General features: G+C 36.0%; 1 protein-coding gene across 4 annotated transcripts in view; it reads right to left on the reverse strand.

The window, feature by feature from the left end:
• Oxr1 (oxidation resistance 1) overlaps positions 1-17,022 on the reverse strand; it is a 274,194-nt gene that overhangs the window by 100,602 nt on the left and 156,570 nt on the right. The window contains exons 1-2 of one of the 4 annotated variants that reach the window (XM_048358830.1): positions 2,591-3,144; positions 905-2,069 (exon numbers count right to left, since the gene is read on the reverse strand). The exons of the other annotated variants lie outside the window; for them this stretch is intronic. Of the exons in view, the coding sequence (XP_048214787.1) occupies positions 905-923 (19 nt within the window). The 5' untranslated portion in view covers positions 924-2,069; positions 2,591-3,144. Of the gene's footprint in view, positions 1-904; positions 2,070-2,590; positions 3,145-17,022 lie in introns of those variants that run through there. 4 annotated transcript variants of the gene reach the window in all.

Below are 17,022 nucleotides of genomic sequence, written 5' to 3' on the forward strand. Positions count from 1 at the left end.
GGCTGCATGCCATTAACAATCAGACGTATACTTACATGCCTCAGTTCTTTTTAAAGCTTTATTCCTCCCACTTAAAAGTACAAATCGATCTGTCAATGATAATGTTATTTGAGCTTGTTTGACCAAAACTTGGAAAAAAATACAAAAAAGGGGGAAAATCTCTTGTCTGTTTTTCTCCACCTTTCTCCAAAGTCCAGATAAATTATAATAATAAAGCACGAAGGGGAAACAAAGGCATAGAAGCAAATGTGTAAGAAAATGGGTAAGGAAAGCCTTAATGCAATGAACGGGCCATGTTTGAAACCCAGAATACAAGGGTGATAAAGGCAAGAGCATGTGACCTCACCACTATCATTACCCTCATTGTATACTTTTCTTTTCTTTCTTTTCTTTCTTTCTTTCTTTCTTTCTTTCTTTCTTTCTTTCTTTCTTTCTTTCTTTCTTTCTTTCTTTCTTAGTTAGGGACAAGAAAAGGCAATATGGAAATTTTACTGACAAATTTTTCCTGTGAGTGAATGAAAACAAGTCATCACTGTGATTTGTTAAAAATGGCCATTGGATATGGAAAGGACTCAAATCACTATCTGAATCTATTTCTGAGAGCACTTCCACATAGACTTATAATTAACAGCAGGAACAAATCATATGGAAATAAGGTACACACAGAAAGTCATTTGTTTAGAATTTTAGGTTTAGCATTTTGATAGAATTTACACCCCTCAGGCCTTCCCATTAAATACTCTTTTCTCTCGACAGTCACTATGGAACTTTGAGTTGCATAGTCATAACAGATCCTTACAAGTCATCTAGCTATTTAAAATGTAACACAAAGCAATCTCTCTGCATTCTGCCTTACCTGACTTTCCAAGGTGCCTTGTACAAAGGTGAGAGCCCTTATACATACCTTTACGTGAGCAGAACATTTCTGCAGTCTTCTTTTCAAGCCCAGCTCAGCCAGAAATACGCTGCTTTGCTCGGCAGACTGGAGGCTGGAATTTTAGGGTATGTGCTTCCCTTCCCTGAGTAACCTAACACTTCCTTTCTGGAAGAGTGGCCTCTCCTCCCGCCCAGCCCAGTCCCTAGCCCCTGGTGGCAGAGTGTAAGACTCAGAAGCTTCTGTTTTCTGCACACAGGCAACTCACTGTACCTGCTCCAGGACTGTGAGCTTATTACTCTTGGCTCAGTGAACACTGTGCAAACAGTGCCAGCACACTTAGCATGATATGTTGTTAAGTTGACCCTGCAAAGTCTATCATGGAATGAGATAGCAGAAGTCAATCTCTGTGCAGCTTTTTAAAAAAATCATAAAGTAAACAAATGGCATAGCTGCCTTGAACAAATTTCTACTTTCTAGTCCTAAGAGGATGGGCAGGTAGGTGGTGGATGTGATAAGCTGGTTACTAGCCAGGCCAGTGGTTTACTGTTTTTTTAAACAGAGATTTAAATGCCACTGGCCATGATCAAAACCCAAGTTGTCTACAAATGGATTACCATGAGGAAGTTAACGTGCACATGACAGCTATTTTCTTTGTTTATGCCCACTATTTGTGCCAGGTGAGAATCATTAACTGTTGTGGTACTGAATTCTTAGTAACTGGATGAATGAGTAAGTAATAATAGCTCTCTGCTTTTTACCCCATTTTCCCAGCTAGCCCTGGGGAGCAAATGGTATTGATAGTTTGACTATATCTGACTTTCTGTTCATCTCCTTCAATTTCAGAATTCTGGAGAAGATTTTGGTGGCTATTTCTCTCTACTCTCTCCCATCATCATATTTTTATGAGAGTTTTCAATAGCAATGTAATGAATATATACATATTGCCTTACTGTGTTTGAGGGCTGAGATAACAATTCACACATTTCACACCCATGTATTGGTCATATAACAGGTGAGTTGTTAACTCTATAGATAAATATCTTTGCTAGTCCAAGAACTACCAGATGCCCAAACAAGTGGGCTTTACGGGCATGTGAAAAAAAATACTAGTCATTGACTACTGTAGGCACAGCTAATGCTGTGTGAAGAAGTAGCAACAATCACTAAAAATGCCATTTATAGCTCCAATAGTCTACAAAAAAATGAGCCCTATGTTACAGTAATGAGACCCAGATTTTCATATGATACAGAGCTCATAGTCTGATAAGTTTTGAAGTTCCATAACAAGCTATTCATTTGCTAGTAAAGCAAATGAGCAAGTCAACATGGTTTTGATAAGGAAATGTATATATTGCCAGCTGTTCCTAAATGAGAATTTATAGTGTCTTTTCTTTAAGGAGCTGAATTTGCAGTCACTTGTAACTTTCCACATGATACCTTTAAAAGTTATAGCAATCAGACAGGTATGATAGGTCATGTCTGTAATCTCAGCTACTCTGGAGGATAAAATAAGGAGGGTTGTGGTTCAAGGCTATCCAGAGAAAAAGACTGTGAGACTCCATCTCAACAGAAAAAGTTAGGCATGGAGGTCCACGTCTATCATTCTAGCTGTGCCAAAAGTGTAATAGGTTCATCATAGTGTACCCTATCTCAATAATAGTCAAAAACTAATGAGCTAGAAGGGTAGCTCCTATTGTATAGCATCTGCCTAACAAGTAGGAAGCCCTGACTTCAAACCTCATTACTATCAGGGAATTTCAACAGTAATCCTTGTAAATGCCATGTAAATTTTCTAGTTAATTCCGAGCACTCAGCTTGTAGTATGTGTTTAATAGATATTAACTTTGATTCTCTTGCTTAGTGATATGAATGGCTTATGGCTTATCTAGGACGATATCCTAGATATCATCCTCCGACATTAAAGTAATGTATGTAATAACAGTACCATACATATGTTCAGTAGTTTTACAATTTAAAAATACATCCACTCATATTCTTGTTAGACACACAATTGTCATGGGAGATGTTATTCTCAAGTTTTGCTGAGCATGCTATGTACAGAATGTTTCCTCTAGCTTTACATGCTAAGCAAAATGAGAGGGCAGTACTGTTTGAAAACACCTTGATGTTTAATTTCAAATAATCACAGCAGCAGACTCTTGAAAAACAAGAGCAACAAGTAAAAAGCAGAAATGAATTAGCTCTTGTTTAAAGCAAGACTTATAGGAGAACAAAATAAACATACATAAACAACACAACTCTGAAGAAAACATAAGCAAATGTGAGTTACATATTTACATCTATTTACATAGATGGCAATGCTACCTGTATTTGCTTTGTGTTTTAATATGAGTAAAAGGGCTTCAAAATCATACACACACATGGCTATACAAACACACATCAAATATACCTGTGAACTGCTCATATCACAAATGCCTATGTAAGTAAATATATATAACTATTTATAGATATATGTGCAATGTCTATATAATATCCACATTTCCAAAAATTTTGATACTTGCTTTCATTAGGAATCTGAGAAGAAATAAACTTGCCTAATTTGTCACCTAAGTTCAGCATTTTTCAAGATTTTGTAACACCAATTCAAGTCAGTCTTTTACTTTGGAGTAGAGCTGTCCATTAGATATCTAGTGAACATAGATGGATATTGGCTGTTCATCAGTTTTGGAAGCAGACTGCTAAAAGGCTCTGATTTAAGAATTTTGTGAATTTGGGCTGGGGATATGGTCTAGTGGCAAGAGTGCTTGCCTCTAATACATGAAGCCCTGGGTTCGATTCCCCAGCACCACATATACAGAAAACTGCCAGAAGTGGCGCTGTGGCTCAAGTGGCAGAGTGCTAGCCTTGAGCAAAAAGAAGCAAAAAAAAAAAAAAAAAAGAATTTTGTAAATTTATGGTCAAGAATACCATTGCTTCCATATCTCCTATTATTTTTACTCAAAATTACAATTTTAGTTTAATACTCTATTATCCTATGCCTATTATCTTACCAGACCACCTAATGATAATGTGACTTTCAATTTCCAGGTTTATTAGCCTATGTATTGTATGTATGTATTTGTCTATCTTTCTGTGTACCTATCAGCAATGCCTAGGATTAAACTCAAAAAAATCTTATGCATCTTAGGCAAATGCCCTACCACAGAGAAATATCCCCAGTCTTCAGATATTTGAACCAGACTCTTACTATGTAGCTCAACGTCACCTTGAACTCATGATGCCTGTTCTTTGTTAGAGCTGGGAACACAAGCATGCATCATCATGACTGGTTGTTGGTTTATTATAAAGAGCCTGATAACTGCCTAAATATATCAGCTTGAGTTTATTCCAACTAGGCTAACCCACCCATCTCTCTCCTTCCCTCCCTCCCTTCCTCCCTCCCTTCTTTCTTTCCTTCCTTTTTTGCTGTCTTCTCCTGTTTCTCTCCTCCAGTCCCTCTCTATCTTTCTTTGTTCTTGTTCATTTTAAACTGATGAAGACAGAACTACAAACAAAACTTTGATGGCAAGAAGTATCTTTTTACGATTTAGTAATTTTGGAATTAGATATAGCCTTCTTAATTATAGTTACTAATTGTTAGCAAGTATGATTATAAAAGTATTTTTGCTAGTATCACATTACAAAAACAGAGTTATAACTTTAAGAAGAGGTGCGCATTTTACTTGCAAGGTGCAATTATCAAAATGTTCTCTGCAGAAGACTTGAAGGTCTTCCCCTCAAAGAGGCAGTGCAAATGGCCCAACAAATGTGCTCAAGATTTTGAATGATGAACACTCCCAGTTTTGAAACAGTTCTCCAAGGAAAAGCAATCCTCCCTGGTTCATTGAAAATATGTAGCTTGATCTATGAGAAAGGTTATCAAGATTTTTTTCCATTTCTTGATGAGTAGAATGGGAATCTAGAAGTGACCCTTAAAAGCAATTCTGAAGTGATTATTTATAGGACATTTCAACCGTGTTGGGCTTCATAAATAATATATATTCTCAAAGTTGCCCTATTCTTAGTTTGAATAAAAGAGTTTTAGTTCGGTGATCACAGCAAACCAAGTAGCATGTAAAAAAACGAATTCTGTTTTGGGCAACCATGTACCAAAGCTACTAAAAACTGTAGCTACAATGATGGGTGAGCCATCAGATAGTCCAGGATTTTTTTTTTATTTCCTTCTCTTTTTCATTTGTGCACATACTTAGTGACTAAAGAAAAAGTTCCTTAAAGTTCTGGGGAAATTTTCTCAGTTTAATAGGAGGCACATTTTCCATCCTGTTCTTCCTCTGACATTTCTTGGTGAGGTGAACTAAGAGGCTGCCATGCCTCATACTTTCCCTAGGCAGTATCAGTCAGTGATTTTCTAATGGCTGGGTCAATTACTATAGGAATACTTACATGCACATGTTTGCCACTGCATTGTTCACAACAGCCAAGTTATAGAATCAATCAGATTAGGTGCCCTGCAGCAAATGGATGATAAATGTGGTATTTATCTGGAGTGGAGTTTTACTCAGCCACAAAGAAGAATGAGGTTATGTCATTTGCCAGATATGGTATAGAAATGGAGATCACCAAGTTAAGGGAAATAAACCAAACATATGAAAACAGATATCATATATTTTCTGCTTTTAGAAATCTAGTAGTTTCCCAGTGCTGTGGCTTAAACCTGGAACTCTAGCTACTCATCAGGCTGAGATCTGAAGACCACCGTTTGAAGCTCAGGCAGGCAAGTCTGTGAGACTTATATCTCCAGTTGAAATCTCAGGGATAATGCTCAGCCCTAACTTCAAGGAAACAACAGAAAAAGGAAATGTAGTAGTTACATCGTGTGTGTGTGTGTGTGTGTGTGTGTGTGTGTGTGCGTGTGTGTTATTTTTTCCATGAATTTGAACTCAAGGCCTTAACTCCTTGGTTTGCTTGTTAGGCTGGTATTCTACACTTGAACCACACTCAAGTCTTGCTTTTTTGCTAGTTATTTTGGAGAAGTCTCACAAACTTTTATGCCCAGTATGCCTGTATTGAGGTGTTTTACTAATCAGGTATAAGTCATGTATGGAAACATTATTTTTTTAATTTCTATTTCTATAAATTGAATCCCATTTTGTAAAAGCTATTTTCTAATGAACAACTCTTTCCATCAAAGTATCTCTTGTAACATTTATTTAAATTAAATCAGAGAATAATACAAACATCTATTGAATAAAAACAAAGTACCAGGCCCTAAGATGAATCTTGGAGACTTGTAAGTACAGTCTAGAATCACAAAAGCCTAGAAATATAATGTCATATAAAATGCCAACACATTAGAAAACAAAATCTAGAACTTAAGATATGAAAAAATACTAATTTAATAAGTTTCTCAAACAAAAATACAACTCTTAAATTTAAGAAGAAAATATTAGTACCACATTCTTCATAAATAAAAATAAGTTATGACCAACTATTAAAAATAATTTTTCACCATTTGATTTTAAAATTCAAAACGATCACAAAAGAGACAGACAAAAGAAATGAAGCAAGGAAAGAAAAACTTTCAGCTCATAATGAGAAATATGGCTTGAGCTTGATTGCCATCTTCTAAAATACAGAAGAAAACGAATGATGGTCACATAAGCAGCAAATTATGCAATACACATGGAGATGAGATCTCTATACTCTAAAAAGAACTACCTATAATTAATGTCTGAATGTGTGTGTGTGTGTGTGTGTGTGTGTGTACACGTGCGTGTGCTTTGGAGATGTTTAACTTTTTTCACATAATGAAACTGCACCGTACATGAATTATAAGCCTTTTATGGATTGTCTTCGGTTTAACTTGTTTTCCTTTCTGGTTTTCTATTATTTGTTCATGTTATTTCTCATAAACTTATTTATTTATTTATTTTGTCAGTGTGGAGCTTGAACTTAGGGCCGGGGTGCTCTCCCTGAGTTTGGTTTTTTTTTTAAGCTTAAGTCTAGTGCTTTACTGTTTTTAGGCACAGCGTCACTTCTGGTTTTCTGGGAGTCAATTGGAGATAAGTGTTTCATGGACTTTCCTGTCAGGGCTGGCTTTGAACCTCCACACTCAGATCTCTGCCTCCTGACTAGCTAGGATTACAGGAGTGAGCTGTTGGTCCTTGGCTAAAAGAATATTCTAATCAAAACTGTTTTCCAATAAAAGGGAGTCTATCCTTAAGATAATGGATAGCATGCCAGGGAATATAAAGCTAAAGTACCCAAAAATAAAAGGGGAAAATTATGAAATAATTAGAGAGAAATTAATAAGAAAAGAAAATAGAATAGATACTATTTGGAAACACTGGCTTAATTTCTGCAGTCCAAATAAGGAAACAGGAAGTTCTCTTGAAAAATAAAATGATTTATTTAATATTATTTCATTATTTTTTTCATTATTTGGTCTATTTGGCTATCTACCTAGAATGTGGTGTGAAAACAAAGCTGTCTGTATGTACATATGTATTTTGGTGCTATCCTAGGGCTTGAACTCAAGGCCTGCATGCTGTCTCTAAGCTTTTTTTGCTTAAGGGTAGTGCTTTAGCACTTGAGACACACCTCCACACCTAGCTTTTATTTTGGTGGTTAACTGGAGATAGGAGTCTCAAAGTTCCCTGCCCCTGCTGGCTTGGAACTGCAATCCTCAGATCTCAGACTCCTAAGTAGGTAGGTGTGAGCTACCAGGGCCATCAAAAAATTCATTTTTATAAGGTTTTGTGTTTTTTTTTTTAATGTTTGCCATTGTTGTAATTCAAAGGCAAAGGCAGACTCTCCATTACTATCTAACAGCTGCAAGAGGATCAAACTGTTGGCTAATTTAATTTTGAAACTGTAGACAAATGTAGACAGGTGGGAAAGGACTGAGGGAAAAGACAAGGCTGTCTGACTAACAAAGCTGGTTTGTGTGGGACAAATGCTTTGCTCTATCTGCAGTTACATTTCTAACATTGCTTCTGGCTCTCTAGGCTCCATCTATTCAATCTTGGCTCATTAATCCTTAGGACACCAACTATAACTGAAGAGCTGTCTTTCCACTGACCTGTGTCCCCAACCTCTTTTTTCCCCCAAATGGTTATCCAGTTTGTACGCTCCAGTCACAGAGAAAATCATCAGAACAAGTCAAATTAATACCTAGAGAAAATTAAGGCCAACAGAGTGGATTCAGAGTAGGTTTTGGTCCTTCAAGCTTCCTATCAATACTCTCTTGCTCATTGTATAGTTTTCCTTGCTGTTGTAACATATTATATAGTACAACATATTTTATATACATACCAAGCATGGTCCTAGCCTGGGGCTTTGTATTCTATAGCTCTTCTACTTGGAGAATATTCTCTCCAGACATTGGCTTCACCTTGCTCCTCCATTTTATTTAAGAACCTGACTCATGTACATCTTCTTGGATATACCTTCTCACTACAACTGCATCTAGAGTAGCATCCCATATACTCCCTGTGTGTTTTTTTCTTCAAGACATTAGGCTAATTAATATTTTTCATTTATATTTTTGTAATTAGTAACTCTTCCTAGAATTTAAGTGCTACGATTTTCATCATTAATTGCTTCATCCAACCAATATTGCAAAAGATCAGCACTTACATATTCAATGATCTGACTAGAAGCTGATAGCCACAAGAAGAGTTCAGTAAATATTTATGGAAAACCATATTGACTGAATGTGAATGCATAATTCATAATACTTTATGCTACTTTAAAAATATATTCATAGTATTTCTGTAATTTTAATTTACCTTTAATTACTACCTTGATCAGACTTCGGATGCCATGAATGTTTCTTAGACCAATGGCATCTGAATGAGCACTGAGTGTGTTGAAAAAGTAGTTGGGAATAGGGGAAAGAGAAAGCGTCAGAGGGACTAACATGAGTCAAAGACCAAGGTGACTAAGCATGGTAGGAGAAAGGATAACATATTTGAGGAGAAAAAAGAGAGTTAAAAAATAAGAAAGATCTGTAACCTTCACAGGGTTGAAAAAATTCAATTGATAATTTTGTGTGTGTGTGTGTGTGTGTGTGTGTGTGTGTGTGTGTGTGTGATGGGGCTTGAACTCTGGGCCTGGGCACTGTCCTTAAGATCTTCAGCTCTAGGCGAGCAATCTAACACTTGAGCCACAGCGCCACTTCTTGTTTTCTGGTGGTTAAATGGAGATAGGAGTCTCATAGACTTTCTTATCCTGGCTGGCTTTGAACTGTGATCCTCAGCTCTCAGCCTCCTGAGTAGCTAGGATTACAAGCTTGAGCCATCAGCATCCAGCCATCAAATGATAATTTGGACCTTAATCTCAGGGCAACAGGGAGACAGACTTTAAGCAGAACATTAGCAGGATCAGCCTTAAAATTTAGAAATGAGTTGTACTAGAAAAGGGCATATTCTGAATGATGCAGACCTAGTAAAAGTAAGTTGGTAAGTATTCCCTAGGAGAAATACAAAGCCAAGGAATGATAGAAGGCATTAAAACATAGGTATAAACCAAAAGGAATTACAGGTAGAATAGTTGACATTTCTTGGTCGATTGAATCAGTGTTCCTGGGAGCTCATGAGGGAAACTAAAGAATCTAGTTTGGCACCAGAGAAAAACAAAAATCAAACCACAAGCACATCAGGTTTAAAGGAGGGAAATTATAAAACCAGCTTCACATAGGTTGATTTTTAAAGCTCTGAGGAATATCCTAATGAATCTTGGATAGTTGGCAGTTATGGGTCTGGAGCCTATGAGAATCTTCTGGGTTGGGAATTTAGATTTAAGATTCTTCTGCTCATAGGTAAAATATGGGAAAGATATAGTCCTATATACTTTCCCTAGATAAAATTACTATTAATATTTCATCTTATTTGCTTTATATCTGTATTCTCTCACACATAAACATGTCTATATATTTGTAAATACACACACATTTACTATTACATGTATCATGGTTCTTTATTCCAAACTACTTAAATAATGTAATATTTAAATATTTGTAATCTTTTATAGATACAAAACGCAGCTTTCAGACTTCAGTAAATTTAACGTTGATATGACACTTTTTGTAATTAATGCAGATTTTGCCAGTGGACTCAATAATGGCTCCAGAAACACTTGACATTCTCAGATTAAGGCCTATTTCCATGTTCTACTTTCACAATTACATGAAAATCTGAATGTTATTTACTAGTCACTTTAATTTCTGTTTTTCTTCCAATAGAAATAACACTATCTCATATTTCTTTGTATTGCTGAAGGCTATTTCTTGCAACTTTTCCAGCATCTATGTAAGATCAGGAGGACAAAGCTACTAGGAACAAAAGGTTCCCCAAATTTATCTTCTTTGTGATATGGTACTTGCTTTGACTTTTTTTATTTTATGCAGAAGAAGACATCTTAAAGCCCAGCAAGTAGTCTTCTTATTAAGATTTCCCAGTTTGAATTTTTCTCTCTTAAACAAACCAAACACAAATCAAACAGGAGAGTATAAAATGGAGAAACAGAAGGAGGTCCAAAGAATTTATAATTTTATGTAATCCTTAAGGTATATCAAAGTTAGATTATTAAGTAAGCTATTAAAATAAGGCAATGTATCCAGCTAAAACTAAATGCATTTAGCTAAAACTAAATTCATGTTGTTGTGACTAAGAGTTCAGAATAGGAGAATATAAACCCAGCAGCATTCCAAACCCAACAGGACCACAGAAGTACAAAGGGAAGCTTTATTTATAGAAGTCTTTTTTCACTCACTTGCAAAGTTGCTAAACCAGTTTCTGTTTTCTTTGTGAGTGTTTTGTTCAAAGAAGTAAAGCAGATTTTGCCTGTTACTGGGTTGATTAGGCTTGATTGCTAGTGGAAAAACAATAGATTGGTTGGGATTATTTTATACCACAAAACTCCTAGTTTACCATGGCTTAGATACACCTGAAAAATTACTTCCTCTTCTCACTGCCCTCTCATTAAAACATCAACAATAACAAAAAGAGTAATGTACCAGGACTAATTTGCAAATCACCAGAAAAGATGTTTGACCAGTACCAGATCTTTGATAAAGAGTACACTTAGTCTTTATCTGCCCACAAAAATAAACAACTAGTGAGCAAGCCATGATAATTTGTCACGAAGACTTACCCCAATGAACAGGAAGTCAAGCAAGCCTAGATAAAATGCGTACTGGAAAATCAATGTCAAATGACAGAGCTTTTACTGGCAAGGAAAAACTAAAGCCTTTGCATCAGATTTATCTGAGTTTGAATCCTTTATATGGCACTTACCCATTGCTTTTGATAGTACAAAACTCCCTTTTTACACTCTGTTGCATCACTATTTAAAAAGGAAAAATAGCACCTACCCATGAAGGCATTGAATCAAGATTCAATAAAATAATGTTGATAAATGTCTAAAACAGTGACTGGAATATGATGCTGGCTTCAAAATAATTCTCTGTGCCCTTTAGCATACTGGCAAAGACTTAACTAATACAAAGCGGAAGGACTAATTAAAGGCAGAATAAATGGAAAGGAGAAAACAGCCTTCCAGGGGTGATGCACAAGTCAGTGAAGGGATAGTCTGAACCAAGAGTTTGGACATCGATAGTACCACCACAAAGACTACCAGTCTTCAGTGGCAAAGTCTACTACATGGTGAGAGGTTTTGGGAGTACAAGGGACATTTGACTCCAAATATTCACATGCACATGATGGAAAAAAGGAATGCTTTCCTTGTAGCTGGCAGATGAGAAGAAATAGCTCGACAGAAATAGTGTCATTTGCATTCCAGAGATGTGTTCAGAGACACATGGAACATGTGCCTATCTCACAGCTGGACTTACAGTGCTTTAAGCATGACAGAAAGGTTACACCCCAGTTCCACTGAACTATGACAGCTGCACAGAAGTAAGTTCATACCACAGCAGTAAGTTCATGCCGCAGCAGTAAAATATCTCCAAGAAGGAAAGCAGTGTAGAGAAAGCAGAAAATGGGGAAGCTACAAAACTTGGGCATCTGGATCAGAAACAGCCACCCTGCTGTTGGCTTTTCAGATTCATAATCAGAGTGCTGAAAGTCCTGTTTGTTGAAGGTGTTGAAACAGTATGCTATGGCTCTAGACTGGCCACGGTTTCTAGGGCATTGATTGGCATCTTAACAACAGGAAGTATTCAAGGAAGGGCTTTATTGTTAGATTAAGAACAGCAAAAGCAAACATTCCTCAGGTATTTTCTTAGTGACAGATACATTAATAAGGTAAGCAGAAATAATAACCCCTAATGTTCTATCTCTTGGAACCGGTGAATGTTATTTAGAAAGGGAAATGATAGGTTTGGATGGGATTAAATCTGCTGGTCTGCTAAACTTAAGAAAGGAAATTATCTTAGATTACCCTGGTAGACCCCAAGTTATCACAAATGCTGTAGACGTGGAAGAGGGAGGCAGAGAGTTAGAAACACGAGAAAGACCCTAGTGGACATTGCTAGCTTAATAGATGGCAAATGGCCATGAACCAGAAATGCTTTTGGCCTCTAGAAACTAGAAGACAAGAAGAGAGATTCTGCTTTGGAGTGCTACAAAGGAATGCAGTCTTAGTGATGATACCTTAATATGAGTCTGTTGAGATAAAGTTTTGTCTTTGGACTACCAAAAATAGTAATAAATATGTTTTAAATACCTAATATCTGGTTGTTATAAAGACACTAACAGTCTATCTGGTAATCTAATAGTTGATAAACACTATAGCATTCCTGAGGCAGAATCTGATACTAGAATCATATTACAGAAAATAAAAATGGAGGCTTAGAGAAGTCATTGGACTTGATAACAAAATCCATGTACTTGCCAGAAAGCAGTGGCTCACGCCTGTAATCCTAGCTACTCCAGAGGCTGAGGTCTGAGAATCATGTTTCAAAGCCCAGGCAGGAAAGTCTGTGAGACTCCTATGTCCAATTAACCACGAATAAAGCCAAAAATTGAGCTGTGGCTCAAGTGATAGAGTACTAGCCTTGGGCAAAACTTTCAAGGGCATATCCCAGGATCTGAATTTAAGTTCCAGAACTGGAAAAACAAACAAAAACTAAACCCCAAATAAAACAACAATAACAAAATTATGCAAATGATTTCATAATATATATACAAATGTGCATTTATATACTACTATGTATATATACATATATTTATTTTTTGGTAGTGCTGATGACCAGAAACCCTGGGACTTGCACATGGTAGACAATTATACTACCACTGAATTACATTCCCAGTCCCTAAACCATATTTTGTATACTTCCATAATATTCGAACAAAATATCTAAAGATAATCCTTCCTTAGAAAAGTTACCAATATAATTCTCATCTAAAGATACCAATACCATGGTACAATCGGACAAGAATGGGTTAAAAATATATAGAGAGAGAGTGATTCTCTTCTCAGAATGACTAGTTATTTTATAGTAGATGCTGTCAACAATGAGTATAAAAAGAGCCTAGCTGGGCATAGAAGGCTCACCCCTGTAATCCTAGGTACTCATTAGGCTGAGATCTGAGGATTGCAGTTTGAAGCCAGCCAGGGCAAAAAAGTCCCCATGAGACTCTTTTCTTTTTTAATATATATTTTTTATTATCAAACTGAATTACAGAGAGGTTACAGTTTCATACATTAGGCATTGGATACATTTCTTGTACTGTTTGTTACCTTGTCCCTCATTCCCCCCTCCCCCCTCCCTCTTTCTGTTTCCCCTAACCCCCATGAGTTGTTCAGTTGTTCAGTTCATTTTCACCAAACAGTTTGTAAGTATTGCTTTTGTAGTTGTTTGTCTTTTTTTACCCTGTGTCTCTCGATTTTGGTATTCCCTTCCAATTTCCTGGTTCTAATACCAGTATACCAAGTTTCCAATATACTCAGATAAGATACAGAGATAGTGTAGGTACAACCACAGGAAGGTGATACAGGAATGTCATCAATAATAGAGGCTACAGTTGCATATGTCACATTGAAAGTATTTACAACTGTAATATAACAATCGTTTCCATATCATGGAGTTCATTTCACTTAGTATTATCTTATGTGTTCATAAGGGCATAGCTATTGGGCTCCTGTGATTCCCCCATCAGACTCTTATCTCCAATAGACTACTCAAAAAACAGTAACAAGTAGCACTGTGGCTCGAGGGGTTGAGCTCTACCCTTGAGCACAAAGAGGCTCAGGGACAGCACTCAGGCCCTGAGTTCAAGCCCCAGGACCGGGGGGGGGGGGGGGGGGGGAAGGGCCTACCCGACTTTGTTGGAGGGGGCAAATGGAGAGTATGAATGATGGTGAGGAGAAGTACTTTATATACCAATGTATGAAAACAAAACATTGAAACCTGCTGAAATTGTTTTTAAAAGGAGAGATAGGCACGTGGCAGTGAGAAGATGAGTTTGACTGGCTATATTATAAGCGTATATGGAAATGTCACAATAAATCCCCCTCAGACAAATAATATATAAAAATCTTTCAATATATTAAAAAAATTTTATCAATAAATTTTTTTAAAAAAATCTTAAAAAAAGTGTGCCAGCCTGTTACACATAACAAATTGCCTTTTCGCTGAATCTTACTGTTTAATGTTGTTTTAACCAAAATAAGAAGTAGAGATTTTAAGCAATGCCTTTAATTTTCAACATCTAAAATCTATTTCTATTCTGATTCCTCTTACAGAAAGTGTTGGGCTCAATGAAATCAGGCCATTAGGCAAGTCTTGGCTGAGTTTTGTTGGAAACAAAAGGATATCTTATCTATATAAGATATCTTATCTATATAAATTAGGAATGAAGGAAGCCAGCCATAGCCTATCCTTGAGTTCTGATTCCTATAATTTTATAATTTTGATAAGTAATTCCTTTTTAAAAATTTAGTTTCTAAGTGTAAAACATGATAGAGTTTTTATTCTTTATACATTATCTAGCAAATCCTACTAAAACCTTGCCTTTTCTACTAGAATCTTTTCAACATACCTCTCTGGTACAAAGGAATAAATTTATCTCAGTAAAAATGAAAACTTCTAGGATCTTACTTCCTTTGACATTTAACATTTCAGAAGAATCCTAAGTTGAAGAGAGAGTGACCTAATACTTGACCTGTAAATGACATCCTACAATCTACCTCCAATCCTTTCTGGAAAGAGATGTGAAAATCACTGTGCGCACATGTACACAAGCCCATATGGACACTTTCATGTGCTTACACAAAAGGAACCAGCTGAAATAATTTCTGAAATGTTTGCTTCTAGGCAGAACCTCAACCTTATTACATAAGCTCATTTTACAAACCATCCCATGGGAACAAACAAGGAAAGCTTAGGTAATAATTTTCAGATATAAGTGTCTTCCATGCTATTACCACTAGCTACATAGCCATTTTTAAGCACCTGTGTACTGCAAAGTTTAATTCGATAAAAATTCCTCTCTCCTTTTTTTTCCCACATTACAAGTCATATGAATTAACATATTAGCAAAGCAATTCAGTCTTATTACTTCATAAAGTGTCTTCATTTCTCAGAAATGGCTGAGTCTAAAAGCAGGCTCTTCTTTTTAAATGTTTCAAATCTTAATGGTAATGGACACAGACTCCTACAAAAAGCTGAAATCCAGTATCTTACTTAATTTGGGAAATAGTCATGATACTAAATGTGAAAGAAAGGAAAAGATGTTGCCATGTAGGTATAACATTCATACACATGACTGATTTTTTTCAAGGACTTATTCATTTTGTATTCCCTGGTAAAAGACAAAGCTAAATTATGAACACAAGGACAAGTTTTGTACTCTCTTCATCAATACAAAGGCCTTTTCCTGAGTTGGCTATATTTTCTGTCCTTCAGCTCTTGGTTATTTAGCAATCTATGGCTATCAAATACAAAAACACAACAGATATAGGTAGACAACATATTTAGGAGGGAAAGACAGTATATGAGTTGGCCATAAAACTAATTTGCTACAAAACCTTACACCGAATCTAAAGACTTTTTAAAAAGATCACTTCCCATTCTAACATTTATTTTAGCAATATGAAATATCTAACTATAATACTACTAATTACTGTCTACAAACTCAGAATAGTTGCATTCTACTGGAATGACCAATGATATTGTATGTTATCAGATTAATAATTCATCACAGCTTACCTGGGGATAATTTCTAAGTAAATATGAAAGATATTGGAAACTTATACTGCCAAATTTGTGATTATTAGATTATTAGATAGCCCAGTTATTTATGTATATTTATTATTTATGTATATATCACAAGTATGGAAACATTTTACTTGCACTGTAGTAGATCTCTGAAGGAAGAACAAAAGGAAAGTCTATACACTAATGTCTGGACACTGGAATTAATTATTCAGCCTTAAAGATAACTGTGAAACCCCAGTGGTAAATGGAGCATAAATAGGAGTTTCTAATATGTTTCTGCTTGCTTGTAGGTATACTCTAGATTTCACTTCTGTTTTTTATATTATAGCTCTATGATTTTGGTAATAATAACATACTTATTTAAAGTTTAGAGGTCAATAGAAGCACATATATTCTGGTTTAAAAGCCAATCTCATATAAAGTTCCTAATTGTGAGCTTCATATGTGATTTTGTTGTAGTTACCCATAGCAGATATGTATAGAAATATTATTCAAGCCTATATATGGTTCTTTTGGTGAAGCGATGGGATCGTAGTAGCATATAATTCTCCATGACCATTTCCTCAGAGTGAATTGGGTGGTGAGGTCCCCCAATTGTAGCTTAATCAAAGGACTGTTCTTCCATGAACAGGTGGCCACAACCAACTAGGTACTGCCTCAAATTAGAAGTAAAAGTGAAATTCTGGAGCTCAGAGACCAAATAGAAGTTGAGCTTAATTTAGCCAATAGAACAAATAAGAGAACAGTAAAGTCACCAACACAACCTGTTCATTGCAGCACTATTCACCATAGCCAAGATATGGAATCAGTCCAAATGTCCTTCAATGGATAGATGGATCGAGAAGATGAAATTTTTACTTATTTATTAGAAAGAATGATATTGTACCCTTTGTAAGGAAATGGAAATATTGGAATAAATTATAGTCAAGTGAAGAAATCTAGACCCAGAGAGACATATGCTGCATAATGTGACTCATCATGGTAGGTAGAATGAACCTAT

This window comes from Perognathus longimembris, chromosome 12 (genome assembly GCF_023159225.1).
Source record: "Perognathus longimembris pacificus isolate PPM17 chromosome 12, ASM2315922v1, whole genome shotgun sequence".
NCBI lineage: Eukaryota > Metazoa > Chordata > Mammalia > Rodentia > Heteromyidae > Perognathus > Perognathus longimembris.